This window comes from Staurois parvus, unplaced genomic scaffold, assembly GCF_062004578.1.
Source record: "Staurois parvus isolate SC_StPar_1 unplaced genomic scaffold, SC_StPar_1.0 ptg002686l, whole genome shotgun sequence".
NCBI lineage: Eukaryota > Metazoa > Chordata > Amphibia > Anura > Ranidae > Staurois > Staurois parvus.
The window spans coordinates 1,811,036-1,830,100 of record NW_028320482.1 but is presented as its reverse complement, the minus strand read 5'-3'; the positions used below and the strand labels follow the sequence as shown (position 1 = coordinate 1,830,100).

The 19,065-nt window shown below is 43.2% G+C and overlaps 1 protein-coding gene across 1 annotated transcript in view; it reads left to right on the top strand.

Moving 5' to 3' along the window:
• LOC149429931 (uncharacterized) overlaps positions 1-15,415 on the top strand; it is a 71,026-nt gene extending 55,611 nt beyond the window's left edge. The window contains exons 12-14 of the mRNA XM_089666366.1: positions 8,851-8,857; positions 11,861-11,996; positions 13,353-15,415. Of these exons, the coding sequence (XP_089522492.1) occupies positions 8,851-8,857; positions 11,861-11,996; positions 13,353-14,416 (1,207 nt within the window). The 3' untranslated portion in view covers positions 14,417-15,415. The remainder of the gene's footprint in view (positions 1-8,850; positions 8,858-11,860; positions 11,997-13,352) is intronic.
• The last annotated feature ends 3,650 nt before the right edge of the window (positions 15,416-19,065 follow it).

Genomic DNA, 19,065 nt, shown 5'->3' with positions numbered 1-19,065 from the left:
AGGAAGGCTGGCCCTGGGTTTGTGCACCCAAACAAATTTGCCAAATTGGGTGAAGATGTGGGGGTGGCAGGCTCAAGGGTGGAAGCCCTGGATGTCACTCCTATCCCTAACAGCCAGAAGGGCAGTCCATCTGGGAGGGGTGGTGAGGGTAGTGCAGGAAGGCCTAGACAGTTGGTGGCAATAGGGGATTCTATAATCAGGACTGATAGAATAATTTGTCGCCAGGATTGCCTCAACAGAATGGTTTGCTGTCTCCCTGGTGCCAGGGTTCGGCTTGTGGTGGATGTGTAGTGTGATGAGGCTGAAGTATTATGGGTGGAACTGTACATGGGGGGGGTACTACAAAAGGTAATCATTGGAGTTTGTTATAGGCCTCCCAGTGTTAATGAGGAGGTGGAGCCTCACCTCCCAGTGTTAATAAGGAGGTGGAGCCTCAGCTTCTTTCACTGATCAAAAGGGCTGCAAGGGCTGGGACAGTGATAACAATGGGAATTTTAACTACCCGGAAATTGACTGGAGTAATGGTACTGCAGGAACAGTTAAAGGGCAAAAATGTATAAACCAACTACAGGACAATTTTATGGTACAGTTCATTGAGACTCCAACTAGGGATGATGCTCTGCTGGACCTGCTAATCTCACACCATACAGAGCTTATTACGAATGTTCATATAAAAAGTACATCTAGGTAGCAGTGACCATAACATGATTTCATTTATTGTTAGCTGTAAACAGCGAGCACATACGGGAAAAATAAAAACACAACTTTAAGAGAGCTAATTTTCCAAGGCTGAGAGCTGCTCTCCAAAACTTAGACTGGAAGGGAATATTGGCATCAATGAACACAACACAGAAATGGGAGTTCTTCAAAAAGACTGTATGTGACCACACTGCAAAATATATTTCCATGGGCAACAAGTTTAAAAGGGTACAAATCAGTTAAAAAACTATAAAAAATAAGAAAAGAGATTTTATAAAATATAAAAATGAAGGAATACTATCATTGTTTAAACATTACAAATATAACAGAATATGCAAAAAGGAAATAAAGGTCACAAAAATTGAAAACGAACAACAGATTGCAAGAGATAACAGGACCAACCCCAAAAAATTCTTCCAATATATTAATAGTAGAAAGGTAAGGTCCTAGCATGTAGGCCCTTTACAGAACCATCTAGAGGGGGTGACTGGGGACAAAGAGAAGGCAAATTTATTAAATCCCTTCTTCAGCTCTGTGTATACAAAGGAGCATGGGGGGGCTCTTGTCTATAATGAGCGTGGTACTGACACAGCTCCAGATGATCCGCATTGGCTCACGATTGATATGATCCAAAAATATTTAGACAGAATAAAGGTGAATAAAGCCCCTGGACCGGATGGCATACACCCACGGGGCCTTAAAGAATTCAGCTCTGTCATTTCAAAGCCATTGTTTCTCATTTTTAGGGACTCTTTAATGACTGGCATAGTACCACTGGATTGGTGTAAGGCCAATGTGGTGCCAATATTAAAAAGGATCAAAATCTTTCCCAAGTAATTATAGACCTGTTAGTGTAACTTCTATAGTTGGGAAGATACTGGAGAGTTTAATAAAAGATCACAGAGAGGAGTTCTTGCTGGAAACAAATATAGTTGTCAAACAAATCTGATTTCTTTTTATGAGGAGGTGAGCAAAATCTTGGACAGAGGGGTGGCTGTGGATGTGGTATAATTGGACAGAGGGGTGGCTGTGGACGTGGTATACTTGATGTGGTTATTAGTGGTGTACCCCAAGGTTCAGTGTTATTAGTGGGGTACCCCAAGGTTCAGTGTTATTAGTGGGGTACCCCAAGGTTCAGTGTTATTAGTGGGGTACCCCAAGGTTTAGTGTTATTAGTGGGGTACCCCAAGGTTCAGTGTTATTAGTGGGGTACCCCAAGGCCCCAAGGTTCAGTGTTGGGACCCTTACTTTTTAATATATTTATAAACAATATAAGGTCTGGGATTATAAATCCCATTTCAGTCTTTGCAGATGACACCAAGCTGTGCCGGGGAATAACGTCCTTACAGGATGTCTCCAACTTACAAGCTGACCTCAATGCTCTGTGTAATTGGGGGACTATGGGGCCAATGAGGGTTAATGTTGATGAATGTAAGGTTCTGCACTTGGGGGCTAAGAATATGCATGCATCATACATACTGGGGGGGTACAACTGGGGGGGTCAATGGTGGAGAAGGATCTGGGGGGGTCAATGGTGGAGAAGGATCTGGGGGGTCAATGGTGGAGAAGGATCTGGGGGTTCTGGTAGATCACAAGCTTAATAATGCCATGCAATGCCAAGCTGCGGTTTCTAAAGCAAGCAAAATACTCTCTTGTATTAGGAGAGGTATAGACTCCAGAGAGAGAGATATCATTCCCCCCCTCCCCCCCCTGGTACAAATTATTAGTAAGACCTCATCTGGAACATGCAGTTCAGTTTTTAGCTCCAATTCAGAAAAAGAACATTGGGGAACTGGAGAAAGTACAGAGAAGGGCAACCAAACTAAGAGGCATAGAGGAGCTCAGCTATGAGGAAAGATAAGGGGAACTGAATTTATTCTCTCTTGAGAAGAGGAGATTAAGGGGGAATATGATCTCCATGTATAATGCATAAGGGGGATATGATCTCCATGTATAATACATAAGGAGGGGATATGATCTCCATGTATAATACATAAGGGGGATATGATCACCATGTATAATACATAAGGGGGATATGATCTCCATGTATAATACATAAGGGGGGATATGATCTCCATGTATAATACATAAGGGGAGGATATGATCTCCATGTATAATACATAAGGGGGGATATGATCTCCATGTATAATACATAAGGGGGAATATGATCTCCATGTATAATGCATAAGGGGGATATGATCTCCATGTATAATACATAAGGGGAAGATATGATCTCCATGTATAATACATAAGGGGGGGATATGATCTCCATGTATAATACATAAGGGGGGTATGATCTCCATGTATAATACATAAGGGGGATATGATCACCATGTATAATACATAAGGGGGGATATGATCTCCATGTATAATACATAAGGGGGGATATGATCTCCATGTATAATACATAAGGGGGATATGATCTCCATGTACAGTTGTGACCAAAATTATTCAACCCCCAATGCTGTAAAGGGGTTTAGGGACTATAGTGTACATTTGGAATTGTATTCAGAATCAAATCCTACAAGGACGTTGTAACTACCCAAATGCAACTAAAATGACATCAATTGTTTATGTAATACAGTAGTAAATGGTTCTTATGTGGTTTCTTCATTGCCACAATTATTCAACCCCTTAAAGACTACCACTCTGAAGAACAGAGGTTCATACAGGTGCTTTCCATCAGGTATTGAAAACACCTGTGGATGTCACCGAGCAGCAATCAAGCATAATAAGCACCAATTAGGCAGCTTTAAAATGACTGTGATACTCAGCTCCTTCTAGACATTTACTGGTGTGGTTACAAACATGGTGAAGGCAAGAGAATGGTCCAGGAAGACAAGAGAAGAGGTGATTTCTCTTCACAGGAAGGGCAATGGCTATAAGAAGATTGCAAAGATGTTAAACATACCAAGAGACACCTTAGGAAGCATCATTCGCAAATTCAAGGCAAAGGGCACTGTTGAAACGCTACCTGGTCGTGGCAGAAAGAAGATGCTGACTTCGACTGCTGTGCGCTACCTGAAGCGTAGAGTGGAGAGAAGTCCCCGTGTGACTGCTGAGGAACTGAGAAAAGATTTGTCAGATGTGGGTACAGAAGTTTCAGCCCAGACAATAAGACGCACACTGCGTAATGAAGGCCTCCGTGCCAGAACTCCCAGGCGTACCCCCTTGCTGTCTCCAAAGAATAAGAAGAGTCGACTGCAGTATGCCAAAAGCCATGTGGACAAACCACAAAAGTTGTGGGATAGTGTTCTGTGGACTGATGAAACAAAATTAGAACTGTTTGGGCCCATGGATCAACGCTATGTTTGGAGGAGGAAGAACAAGGCCTATGATGAAAAGAACACCTTGCCTACTGTGAAGCATGGTGGAGGGTCAATCATGCTTTGGGGCTGTTTTGCTTCTGCAGGTACAGGGAAGCTTCAGCGTGTGCAAGGTACCATGAATTCTCTTCAGTACCAGGAGATATTGGATGGAAACGTGATGCAGTCCGTCACACACCTGAGGCTTGGGAGACGTTGGACCTTTCAACAGGACAATGATCCCAAGCATACCTCCAAGTCCACTAGAGCATGGTTGCAGAGGAAAGGCTGGAACATTTTGGAGTGGCCATCGCAGTCACCAGACTTAAATCCGATTGAGAACCTCTGGTGGGACTTAAAGAAAGCAGTTGCAGTGCGCAAGCCTAAGAATGTGACTGAACTGGAGGCCTTTGCCCATGAAGAATGGGCGAAGATACCCGTAGATCGCTGCAAGACACTTGTGTCAAGCTATGCTTCACGTTTAAAAGCTGTTATAACTGTAAAAGGATGCTGTACTAAGTACTAAGATTGAATGTCACTTGGGGGTTGAATAAAACTGATAATGCTGTGAGCACAGAAAAGACATTTGTGGTTATTTCATTATAACTGTTATGTTATATTTGTCTGACCTACAAGTGCCTCTTTAATGTAAATGTAAGCAAGATGACTGAATGATCAAAAGCAATGTCAAACTGGCCAAAACACTCAATTTCAGTGGGGGTTGAATAATTTTGGTCACAACTGTATAATACATAAGGGGGGATATGATCGCCATGTATAATACATAAGGGGGGATATGATCACCATGTATAATACATAAGGGGGGATATGAGCTCCATGTATAATACATAAGGGGGGATATGATCTCCATGTATAATACATAAGGGGGATATGATCTCCATGTATAATACATAAGGGGGGATATGATCTCCATGTATAATACATAAGGGGGGATATGATCTCCATGTATAATACATAAGGGGGGATATGATCTCCATGTATAATACATAAGGGGGATATGATCTCCATGTATAATACATAAGGGGGGGGGGTATGAGCTCCATGTATAATACATAAGGGGGGATATGATCTCCATGTATAATACATAAGGGGGATATGATCTCCATGTATAATACATAAGGGGGGATATGATCTCCATGTATAATACATAAGGGGGATATGATCTCCATGTATAATACATAAGGGGGATATGATCTCCATGTATAATACATAAGGGGGGATATGATCTCTATGTATAATACATAAGGGGGGGATATGATCACCATGTATAATACATAAGGGGGATATGATCTCCATGTATAATACATAAGGGGGGATATGATCACCATGTATAATACATAAGGGGGGATATGATCTCCATGGATAATACATAAGGGGGATATGATCTCCATGTATAATACATAAGGGGGGATATGATCTCCATGTATAATACATAAGGGGGGGATATGATCTCCATGTATAATACATAAGGGGGGATATGATCTCCATGTATAATACATAAGGGGGGGATATGATCTCCATGTATAATACATTAGGGGGATATGATCTCCATGTATAATACATAAGGGGGATATGATCTCCATGTATAATACATAAGGGGGATATGATCTCCTTGTATAATACATAAGGGGGGATATGATCTCCATGTATAATACATAAGGGGGATATGATCTCCATGTATAATACATAAGGGGGGATATGATCTCCATGTATAATACATAAGAGGGGATATGATCTCCATGTATAATACATAAGAGGGGATATGATCTCCATGTATAATACATAAGGGGGATATGATCTCCATGTATAATACATAAGGGGGGATATGATCTCCATGTATAATACATAAGGGGGGATATGATCATCATGTATAATACATAAGGGGGATATGATCTCCATGTATAATACATAAGGGGGGATATGATCTCCATGTATAATACATAAGGGGGATATGATCACCATGTATAATACATAAGGGGGTATGATCTCCATGTATAATACATAAGGGGGATATGATCACCATGTAAAATACATAAGGGGGGATATGATCTCCATGTATAATACATAAGGGGGATATGATCTACATGTATAATACATAAGGGGGATATGATCTCCATATATAATACATAAGGGGGATATGATCTCCATGTATAATACATAAGGGGGATATGATCTCCATGTATAATACATAAGGGGGATATGATCTCCATGTATAATACATAAGGGGGGATATGATCTCCATGTATAATACATAAGGGGGGGATATGATCACCATGTATAATACATAAGGGGGATATGATCTCCATGTATAATACATAAGGGGGATATGATCTCCGTGTATAATACATAAGGGGGATATGATCTCCATGTATAATACATAAGGGGGATATGATCTCCATGTATAATACATAAGGGGGGATATGATCACCATGTATAATACATAAGGGGGGATATGATCTCCATGTATAATACATAAGGGGGATATGATCTCCATGTATAATACATAAGGGGGGATATGATCTCCATGTATAATACATAAGGGGGGATATGATCTCCATGTATAATACATAAGGGGGGATATGATCTCCATGTATAATACATAAGGGGGGATATGATCTCCATGTATAATACATAAGGGGGGATATGATCTCCATGTATAATACATAAGGGGGGATATGATCTCCATGTATAATACATAAGGGGGGAAATGATCTCCATGTATAATACATAAGGGGGGATATGATCACCATGTATAATACATAAGGGGGGATATGATCTCCATGTATAATACATAAGGGGGGATATGATCTCCATGTATAATACATAAGGGGGATATGAGAAGGTGTACAGTGACATGGGAAAGGTGCCTAAAAAGTGAAGTTTCTGAGTCTAACAAGTGGAACTGTGCAAGGCAAATGGCTCGATTTTGAGCAGCATACTGGAATCTGAGGGATGAGGACACAATTGGACAGTAACCAAAGTCACAAGACTGTTCTAGAGCGTTCACACTATAAGATGTTTCTCGGGGCTGCAGTTCCTCTGAGCTTCACAAGGTGGTGATATCAATTCTACCCAGACAGGAAGTCTTTATGGTATACAGACAGGAAATGATGTCAGGTACAGACAGGAAGTTCCGGGTGAGAGGTGAGGTGGGAGGAAGTAGAGAGGAGACGTTGGTAGAAGTGGCAGCAGAGGAGGTAATAAGATGTTATTTCCTATTTACACCCAGCAAGCCCCGTCATGTCCGTCCTCTTCCTCCATTGTCACATCCGTCCTCTTCCTCCGTAGCCACGTCCGTCCTCTTCCTCCGTAGTCACGTCAGTGCTCTTCCTCCGTAGTCGCGTCCGTCCTCTTCCTCCATAGTCACGTCCGTCCTCTTCCTCCATGGTCCTGTCCGTCCTCTTCCTCCATGGTCCTGTCCGTCCTCTTCCTCCATGGTCACGTCCGTCCTCTTCCTCCATAGTCCTGTCCGTCCTCTTCCTCCATAGTCACGTCCGTCCTCTTCCTCCATAGTCACGTCCGTCCTCTTCCTCCATAGTCACGTCCGTCCTCTTCCTCCATGGTCACGTCCGTCCTCTTCCTCCATGGTCACGTCCGTCCTCTTCCTCCATAGTCACGTCCGTCCTCTTCCTCCATAGTCACGTCCGTCCTCTTCCTCCATAGTCACGTCCGTCCTCTTCCCCCATGGTCACGTCCGTCCTCTTCCCCCATAGTCACGTCCGTCCTCTTCCCCCATGGTCACGTCCGTCCTCTTCCTCCATGGTCACGTCCGTCCTCTTCCTCCATAGTCACTGTGACATCTTTTATCTCCAGCAGATGATGATACACACATATATAGTGTGGGAACCCAGATTAACCCCTTCAGGGGCACAACATTCCCCCACTTCCGGGGCCGGAACATTCTCCTCATTGTGGACATGGGTCACCTTTCCCACCAATCACCTTCTCACCTCATCAGTCTATACCAGTCTCTTACAACCAGGGTGCTTTCAGGTTTCTACGGGGGATACCTTGGCAAAATGCCTACAATTTGCCACAAAAATTGTATTCAAGCCAGCAGGTGGATCAAGCCTGCATTTTAACCACTTGCCTACCGGGCACTTTCACCCCCTTCCTGCCCAGGCCAATTTACAGCTTTCAGCGCTGTTGCACTTTGAATGACAATTTTGCGGTCATGCAACACTGCACCCATATGATATTTTTATAATTTTTTTAACACAAATAGAACTTTCTTTTGGTGGTATTTAATTGCTGCTGGGTGTTTTATTTTTTGCACTATAAACAAAAAAGAGCAAAAAATTAAAAATGATGTGCGTTGATAAGGCTGCACTGATAGGCAGCACTGATGGGCACTGATAGGCGGCACTGATAGGCAGCAATTATGGGCACTGATAGGTGGCACTGACGGGCACAACTGCTGGGCAACACTGATGAGTGGCACTGATTATTAGTGCAGATCTGCTCTGTGACGTTTGCCGGTTATCGGCAGTACTTTCCTTACGCTGTGACAGGGTGAGGAAAATGCAGCCGATAACTGGCAACTGTATTTACTTTGTGATCTGCTATGTCATTGGACATGGCTGATCACATGGTAAAAGGCCGCTGTGATTGGTTTTTTACCTTGTCATGTGATCAGCTGTGTCCGTAGGACAGAGCAATCACTGACAGCACCGGGGGCGTGTTTTGGGAGGACATCATATGACGCCTTCCCAGAACTGAACAACCGCGTTGTAGCCGTCATTCAGCTATAGCGCGGTTGTAAAGTGCTTAAATAGACAAAGCCATAGATTTTCCTTGTGTACCATTACAATCTTCTATCCTCCAGCATCCAGGTAACTGCGAATGTGATTGGTAGATAAGGAGGACATGAGATGCCTGCACACCCTCTTTGTTTGCTCTCCTCTGCCTCTATCTGTCAGCACTGGGGTCGCATTAGCTGAGTGAGGGAGAGAAACTAATGGAGAAGAGAAACAATGGACACTAGTCAGTACCAGTGTACAAAGTGTATTTGCTCTGGAAGAATAATCACCTCTAACATTGGGTGTCCTACATGTGTGGGTGTTGCTGCATTCTGTAAAACATTTATCTTAGTTTTTACATTTTAGGATGGGGTGCCTCAAGATTGCACACAATTTTAGGGGTACAACAACTAAAACAAGGTTGATAAAAACTGGTCAATACTAATGAATTATACAAGTTTTATTAGGGGTGATTTTAATATGTATGTGTTTATTTTATATTATTACATTTTTTATTTCAAGTAGAAAGAAAGAGGGAAAATTTCATTTGTAGTGAATGTCCTGAAAACTAATTTTTACATCATGATCCCAGTCAGAACAGAAACTTTACAGAGCACCCTTCATGTTCCTCCTCCCAATGTCCCTCCATCCGGAGTCAGAGAATCCTATGACATCGCAATGACCTCACAGCTCCTCCTCCCAATGTCCCTCCATCCGGAGTCAGAGAATCCTATGACATCACACTGACCTCACAGCTCCTCCTCCCAATGTCCCTCCATCCGGAGTCAGAGAATCCTATGACATCGCAATGACCTCACAGCTCCTCCTCCCAATGTCCCTCCATCCGGAGTCAGAGAATCCTATGACATCGCAATGACCTCACAGCTCCTCCTCCCAATGTCCCTCCATCTAGAGTCAGAGAATCCTATGACATCACACTGACCTCACAGCTCCTCCTCCCAATGTCCCTCCATCCGGAGTCAGAGAATCCTATGACATCACGCTGACCTCACAGCTCCTCCTCCCAATGTCCCTCCATCCGGAGTCAGAGAATCCTATGACATCACGCTGACCTCACAGCTCCTCCTCCCAATGTCCCTCCATCCGGAGTCAGAGAATCCTATGACATCGCACTGACCTCACAGCTCCTCCTCCTAATGTCCCTCCATCCAGAGTCAGAGAGTCCTATGACATCGCACTGACCTCACAGCTCCTCCTCCTAATTTCCTTCCAACCAGAGTCAGAGAATCCTATGACATCACACTGACCTCACAGCTCCTCCTCCCAATGTCCCTCCATCCAGAGTCAGAGAATCCTATGACATCACACTGACCTCACAGCTCCTCCTCCCAATGTCCCTCCATCCAGAGTCAGAATCCTATGACATCACACTGATCTAACAGCTCCTCCTCCCAATGTCCCTCCATCCAGAGTCAGAGAGTCCTATGACATTGCACTGACCTCACAGCTCCTCCTCCCAATGTCCCTCCATCCAGAGTCAGAGAATCCTATGACATCACACTGATCTAACAGTTCTTCCTCCCAATGTCCCTTCATATGGCTCTTTTTTTTTTTTTTTTCTGATGCTCTTAGGATGTGGGTGGACCCTTGGCATCCTCACGTGCAAACCAGGACTGTTGGTCCTACATAGTATGTAATGATGTCAATATTTCTGCAACAAGCTTTTAACCTTCGGAGGGGTGGGCCCTGTGTGGGTAAACTGTACTTCGGCCTGAAGTGGGGCTTTATTATAATGGAGGTTAATTGATTTTACTATTTGTGTTCAGATCTAGAATTTTCCTCCTGTGAAGTCTGGAGATCATATGACATCACATTGCCTCCACCTCCCTCCCTGATAGAAGAGAGAAAGAAGAAGAAGATTCTAGAAGTCACCAGAGAGATCACTTAGCTGCTGACAGGAGAGGTGAGCGGTGCCGGGAATTCTGGGACATTCTCCAGTAACAGACAAGGGATGTGTCTGGATGGTGACTGTATCATTGTGTGTGTCAGGTTCCTATAAGGTGTCAGGGTGTCACTGTCTATTTCTCCATGGAGGAGTGGGAGTATTTAGAAGGACACAAGGATCTCTACAAGGACGTCATGATGGACAATCAGCCGCCCCTCACATCACCGGGTAAGAGGAGACTTTATTGTAAAGGAGAGAGCAGTACGGAGGATCCACCTAGATCCCCCATCATCTGATAAACACATAGAAACAATGGATTCAGTCAGTGTGTGTGTTTCCTACAGATGGATCCAGTCATGGGAACCCACCAGAGAGATGTCCCCGTCCTCTGTATTCCCGGGATTCCACACAGGAAGGTCACACCATCCCTCACCATCATCAGGTAGATGAGGAACAATCACTGATAGTATCATTAGGATTTGTACATTATCTGCATTGTTACTATTGTTATCATTTTTATATATTCAGAGTGAAAACCTGAGAGATCCTAAAGTTGAGGTTAAAGAAGAGATAAAAGAGGCGGATGAAGAGTGGATGATGGAGGAGTCAGAGTTTCTAAAAGGACACAAAAATCTGTACCAGGACACCATGGTGGAGTCCAGCTACAGAAACCCACCAGAGAGATGTCCCTGTCCTCTGTATTCCCGGGATTCCACACAGGAAGGTCACACCATCCCTCACTGTCATCAGGTAGATGATGACAATTATTGGTAGTTGTGATTTATACACAGCATGTTTGTTACAATGAATGTTTTATTATATCTTTCAGAGTGGAATCCTCGGGGATGATAATATTGTTGTTAAAGAAGAGTATAAAGAGGAGGATGAGGAGTATGGAGTGATGGAGGAGTTTTCAGAAGGACACAAGGATATGATGGAGCCACCTAATACCAGGAACCCACCAGAGAGATGTCCCCGTCCTCTGTATTCCCGGGATTCCACACAGGAAGGTCACACCATCCCTCACCATCACCAGGTTGGTGGAGTTGAGGGTCTGGAACATAAAGTGATGGAACACTCTGACATGTGGAGACGATGTGTGGACTCTACAAGATGATATTTTCTATGTGATCTCACATCATAAATCCTTCTATATTACAGATGTTATTTCTGCCATTCTGTTGGTTTAGGGTGAAGATCAGATGAAGATGAAAGTTGAGGGTGAAGTAGAAGAGGTGTATGTGAGGGATGATCAGCAATATACGGAGGAGGCTGGAATGATGAGGACATTCAAAGAGGAGGACACTCCTACAGAGATCAGCACGGGTGAGCCACAATATATTCTTCTGTTATCTCTGCTCTGTTACTGCACACTGATTGGTCCAGAGTAGGGCGGGAGATGAGTGATGTCAGCCAATAATAGGTTGGTAATAGTCACTGATACCCGTACTGCACATTATTTGTTATTTTCTCTCAGATAAACCCCCTTCTCTTTAACACAGACACAATTTGTGCAGAGTTTCTGAAAGCTGAAAATTGGCCTGGGCAGGAAGGGGGTAAAAGTGTTCGGTATTGAAGTGATTAACCTCCCTAGCAGTCTGATTATGTCAGTATTTCTGTGCTCAAAGCGGTACATTTTTTTGCATGGAAATATGTATTTTTTTTATTGTAGGCCTGTAATTTTTAGGAATAACTCACTGAAATCTGTCCGAACAAGAGTCTAGTAAACATCCCCAGTATGTTACAATTTGAAACACAAAATCATAAATTATAATTTAATAAATAATCGTAAAAAAATAATAATATAATAATAAATTTAATTCAATAATATAATCAAACCAAATACACTGAAATTTGAAATATAGCGCCAAGTTCGCACATCACTGAGCAAAGTCGCAGAATCGTTTTCAGTGTCTGATGAGGAATTTCCCCCACGAATCATTATCACTCAATTCTGCAAGTGGTTCTGATTTACTATCGCTGTTCTCTAGCCGGTCTAAAACTGCTTTTGACCTAAAGGGACCCTTTTTGGACGCCATGGACGTTTCTCAGTTTCCAGGCAGAAAGAACAGTAAAAATGCAGGCAGGGCGCCGGACAAAGCACTCGGGACAAAATGTATGTGAAATGGTTTGATACACTTAAATCACATAGTAAAACATTACTGTATTTAGGGAATGTCACTTTTTGACATTTTCAAATTTCCTGCCGTTCTGCCCCCCGTACGTCCCGACGCTCGCAGGGGACGGAACCCAGAAGACAGATGCCGGCATCTGCCGGAAGACATTGCCCGGGACACTGCAGGAGGGACATCGTGGGAGTGCAGGACAAGGTAAGTGATCGAGGGATCCCGGAGCAGAGCCGCATGGTATTCCCGAGTGTAGCTCAGGGTTACCGCTTGTGGTACTGAAACTTTACCCCAAGCTACACTCGGGAATACCACCAGGGAGGTTAAAGGGAGCCCCAGGCAAAAAAAATTGCGTGGGGTCCACCCAGTTTCTACTAAACCATTAGGTCTGGTTTAGATTTGAAGGGGAAACCCTATACAAAATACAAGAAAAACCAAAGGAGGGAAGGGTACCAGCTGGTAGGGATATCCACCAAGAACATCTTCCCACTAAAATCTACTTAATCCAGATAGAATCCCATCTTATATCTATTGATTATGTTTTTTTATTTTCAAGGACACACCATGGAGAAACTCTCAAAGGATCGTTTCACTTTATCTCCGGGTTATAAAATGGAAGATGAGGAGATCACAAGAGATTGTGCCGGAGAAAAGATAATGAGTTCAGCTATGGATGGTGGACTTTACAATGTGGATAGACCATTGAATGCCTCTGACTCTGAGCAACCTCGTACTGTGGGGGATGGTGCTGGAATTCAGAGGGAAGAGACATTTTTCTGTCCTGAATGTGTGGAAAGTTTTAGTTCTGAATCAAATCTTACTGTACATCAGAGATCTCACACGGGTGAAAAGCTTCATTCCTGCTCTGAGTGTGGGAAAGGTTTTTCACAGAAATCATTACTTGTTAGACATCAAAGATCTCACACAGGCGAGAAACCATATTCTTGTCCTGTGTGTGGGAAATGTTTTTCACAGAAATCAGACCTTCTAATACATAAACGATCTCACACAGGCGAGAAGCCATATTCCTGCCCTCAGTGTGGCAAATGCTTTGCAGAGATGTCCAGTCTTTACAGACATCAGAGGCTTCACACGGGGGAAAAACCGTATTCTTGTCCTGAGTGTGGGAAATGTTTTTCACTGAATTCAAACCTTATCACACATCAGAGATCTCACACGGGGGAGAAGCCATACTCCTGTCCTGAGTGCGAAAAATGTTTTTCAAAAAAATCAAACCTTTTCAGACATCAGAGATCCCACACAGGGGCAAAGCCTTATTCCTGCTCTGAGTGTGAAAAATGTTTTTTACAAAAATCAGACTTGGTTATACATCAGAGATCTCACACTGGTGAGAAGCCATATTCCTGTCCTGAGTGTGGGAAATGTTATACACAGAAATCGGACCTGGTTAAACATCAGAGATCTCACACAGGGGAGAAACCATACTCTTGTCCTGAGTGCGGGAAATGTTTTTCAGAGATGTCCACTCTTTCCAAACATCAAAGGATTCACACAGGAGAGAAGTATTCCTGTCCTGAGTGCGAGAAATGTTTTTCACGGAAATCGGTCCTAGCTAAACATCAAAGATCCCACATTGTAGAAGCTGTACTGCTGCCTTGAGTGTGTTGTGGAAAATAGAGACGTCAGCAAAGGGAATTGTGGAAAAAAAGATAGTGGTGTGCGTATTCCCCACCCAACAGTTTTGGCAGACCCACCAAGTGTGGTATGGATTTTAAAGAGGACCCATATACAAAAAAGTGTGGTGACCCCCCTCCCCTACATTGCAAGTGGATCGCCCGTGTGAAAGGACCCTAATTTAGTGTTTTGTCAAGTCCAACCCCTGGTATTCTGACATTACTACTGGTGTCAAATGTGACAGCTTTCCCTCAGGCTACCTGAGTTACCCTCATCCAGTCCATTCAGTTGACAGTGTACAGTCAACAAAGGGGTGCAGATTGTGAAAAAAAAAAAAACTGGCGTGGGTACCCCCCCAATAGTTTTGACAGAATCTTCAGGTCTGGTATAGATTTTAAAGGGAACCCATGCAAAAAAAAGGGTGGGGACCCCCGTCATTGCAATACCAGACCCTTGAAGTCTGGTATGGATTTTAAGGGGAAGCCTCATGCAGACAAGGACAAAATTTCCAACCGAAAATCTATACCATGCTGTTATCCAAGCATGCAGCCTGGCTGGCCATGAAAGAAGGAATACAAGCTTTCAACCTCCTCATCCCAAACCATACCAAGCCACAAGCATTCAACATGGGGGAGTACATTGCCAGAGGGGTGCCCCTGGCAAAGCACCTTTACTCCCCATGTAAATGAGGAAAAATGTGAAGAAACCTTTCCGTGTTTGGAGACAAAGAGTGCCCCCTTGTCCTCTGTGATGACCTCAGGGTAAATAGCTCTACACCGAGTTTACTATATGAACCACTGATGTATTTATACATGGAGATCCTATCCCCCCTTATGTATTATACGTGGAGATCATATCCCCCATTATGTATTATACATGGAGATCATATCCCCCCCTTATGTATTATACATGGAGATCATATCCCCCTTATGTATTATACATGGAGATCATATCCCCCCTTATGTATTATACATGGAGATCATATCCCCCTTATGTATTATACATGGAGATCATATCCCCCCCTTATGTATTATACATGGAGATCATATCCCCCTTATGTATTATACATGGAGATCATATCCCCCCTTATGTATTATACATGGAGATCATATCCCCCTTATGTATTATACATGGAGATCATATCCCCCCTTATGTATTATACATGGAGATCATATCCCCCTTATGTATTATACATGGAGATCATATCCCCCCTTATGTATTATACATGGAGATCATATCCCCCCTTATGTATTATACATGGAGATCATATCCCCTTTTATGTATTATACATGGAGATCATATCCCCCCTTATGTATTATACATGGAGATCATATCCCCCTTATGTATTATACATGGAGATCATATCCCCCCTTATGTATTATACATGGAGATCATATCCCCCCTCATGTATTATACATGGAGATCATATCCCCCCTTATGTATTATACATGGAGATCATATCCCCCCTTATGTATTATACATGGAGATCATATCCCCCCTAATCTCCTCTTCTCAAGAGAAAATACATTCAGTTTCTCTAATCTTTCCTCATAGCTGAGCTCCTCCATGCCTCTTATCAGTTTGGTTGCCCTTCTCTGTACCTTCTCCAGTTCCCCAATGTTCTTTTAGTGAATTGGTGCCCAAAAGTGAACTGCATATTCCAGATGAGGTCTTACTAATGATTTGTACCCGGGGGATGATATCTCTCTCTCTGGAGTTTATACCTCTTTAAATACAAGAGAGGATTTTGCTCACTTTAGAACCCGCAGCTTGGCATTGCATGCTATTATTAAGCTTGTGATCTACCACAACTCCTGGATCCTTCTCTACCATTAACCCCCCCAGATCCTTCTCCACCATTGACACCCCCAGTTGTACCCCCCCCCCCCAGTATGTATGATGCATGCATATTCTTAGCCCCCAAGTGCAGAACCTTACATTTATCAACATTAAACCTTATTTGCCACATAGTCCCCCAATTACACAGAGCATTGAGGTCGGCTTGTAAGTTGGAGACATCCTGTAAGGACGTTGTTCCCCGGCACAGCTTGGTGTCATCTGCAAAGACTAAAATGGGATTTATAATCCCAGACCCTATATTGTTTATACATATATTAAAAAGTAAGGGGCCCAACACTGAACCTTGGGGTACACCACTGACAACACTGAACCTTGGGGTACCCCACTAATAACACTGAACCTTGGGGTACACCACTAATAACACTGAACCTTGGTGTACACCACTGATGACCGCAGACCATTCAGAGTATGAATCATTAACCACTACTCTCTGAATACAATCTTTCAGCCAGTTTTCTATCCATTTACATTCGGATTTTTCCAGCTTGTAGAGTTTACCTTACACATTAGCCGTGTATGAGGAACTGTGTCAAATGCTTTTGCAAAATCCAAGTATACCACATCCACTGCCACCCCTCTGTCCAAGTATACCACGTCCACCACCACCCCTCTGTCCAAGGTTTTGCTCACCTCCTCATAAAAAGAAATCAGATTTGTTTGACAACTTCTGTCTTTCATGAATCCATGCTGTCTGTTGCTTCAAATATTTTTTTCCAGTAAGAACTCCTCTATGTGGTCTTTTATTAAACTCTCCAGTATCTTCCCAACTATAGAAGTTACACTAACAGGTTTATAATTACTTGGGAAAGATTTTGACCCCTTTTTAAATATTGGCACCACATTGACCTTACCCCAATCCAGTGGTATTATGCCAGTCAATAAAGAGTTCCTAAAAATTAGAAAAAATGACTTTGAAATGACAGAGCTGAATTCTTTCAGGACCCGTGGGTGTCTGCCATCCAGTCCAGGTGCTTTATTCAGTCTAAATATTTCTGGATCATATCAATTGTGAGCCAATGTGGATCATATGGAGCTGTGTCAATACCACGCCCATTATGGACAAGAGCTCCCCCCATGCTCCTTTGTATACGCAGAGCTGAAGAAGGTATTTAATCAATTTTTCTTCTCTTTGTCCCCAGCCACCCACTCTAGATTATTTTGTAAAAGGGCCTACATGCTGGGACCGGACCTCTTTACTATTAATATATTTGAAGAATTTTTTTGGGTTGGTCCTGCTATCTTTTGCAATCTGTTGTTCATTTTCAAGTTTTGCGCCTTTATTTCCTTTTTACATATTCTGTTATATTCTTTGTAATGTGTAAATGATGATAGCATTCCTACATTTTTATATTTAATAAAAGGTCTTTTATTATTATCTCTAGCTTTTTTAACTTTGGCCATATTAAATGAACATTTAGCTACAAACGACCAGGCCTTATTCCAGTCCTCCAGATCCATGACCATTCCCAAGTCACACTCCTACTGGACAATATATGATAGAGAATTACGCATTGGGCACCTATTCAAGGATGCATAGAGTAGGGAAACAAGACCCGGGGCGCCCGGACGCTGTTGGCAAAGCTGTTCAAAGGCTGATTTCTAATATGGAAAGGCAGAAGTGCCACGCAGTGAGGTCAACCAGTGCAGCAATTGAAGGTAACAGAGAAATTCTGCCTGAGGGATATCTCCCTGATTCCCGAAGAGAGCTCCAGGTGGGAAAGGATTGAGAGGTCAAAAAGTGTCGTACCTGCGAAAAAACCGTTGGCCACCTACCAAGAGAACACCCTGGGCTGATCCAATCCTGGCTTAAAAAGAGGATTATTGATAATCGGGAGCAAAGGCAGAAATAGCAACATAAAGCCACTAAAGTAGCATACCGAATTCCACACTTGTGGGCCATGGAATAAAATCAGACTCAATGTCCTCAGGAGTTGGGTTGGGGGAGCCATAAAAGCATCAACATTGCAACGGGGGCACAGTTAGTTCCAAAAGGACCTAGAGCGGAACGTCAGAGGAAGCTTGTAACATAGACGAGGGGGCAATCTGGCTGGTAATACTTAGCTACATTAGGCACCCCAAGGTCTCCCTGCAGTCTATGGGTAAAAGGCATATTTCTGGGGACGCTGGGGCATCTGTCAGCCCAGATAAATCGCATAATCCCCGTCTGAAGTAACCAGAGAAAATGCAAAGGAACCGCACTGGGAGGGTGCGAAAATAATACAACAATTTAGGCAGAATAGTCACTTTCACCGAAATAACCCATCCAATCCAGGACAGTTGCAGGAATTTCCAAGACTGCATAAGGGAGGACACAGACTGAAGCAATGAATAATAATTTGCCATAAACAAAAAGCCATAAGTGGGGGTCAGGCGAATGCCCAAGTATTCCAGGGAAGAGGAAGCCCATTTGTAAGGGAAGTGGGATTGCAGGAATGAAACCAAATCTGAGGCCAAAGTGATATTGAGAGCGACAGTCTTGTCCAAACTAATACGGAGACTGGAAATCAACGAAAAACATGCAAGGACCCGTTGTAAGTTGGGGAGCATCATCAATTGATTAGTGAGGGTCAAAAGGGCAATGTCCGCAAAAAGGTTCAACAAATTCCTGTCCCACATAAGGGACACCTGATATATTGCAATCCGCCCGGACTGCCAAAGCCAATGGCTTGCGCACCAGGACAAAGAGCGCTGGAGACAAGGGGCATCCCTGTCTCATCCCTCGCCAAATGGGAAAGTGATCTGAGAAATACCCCACATAGAGTACTTAACCGTAG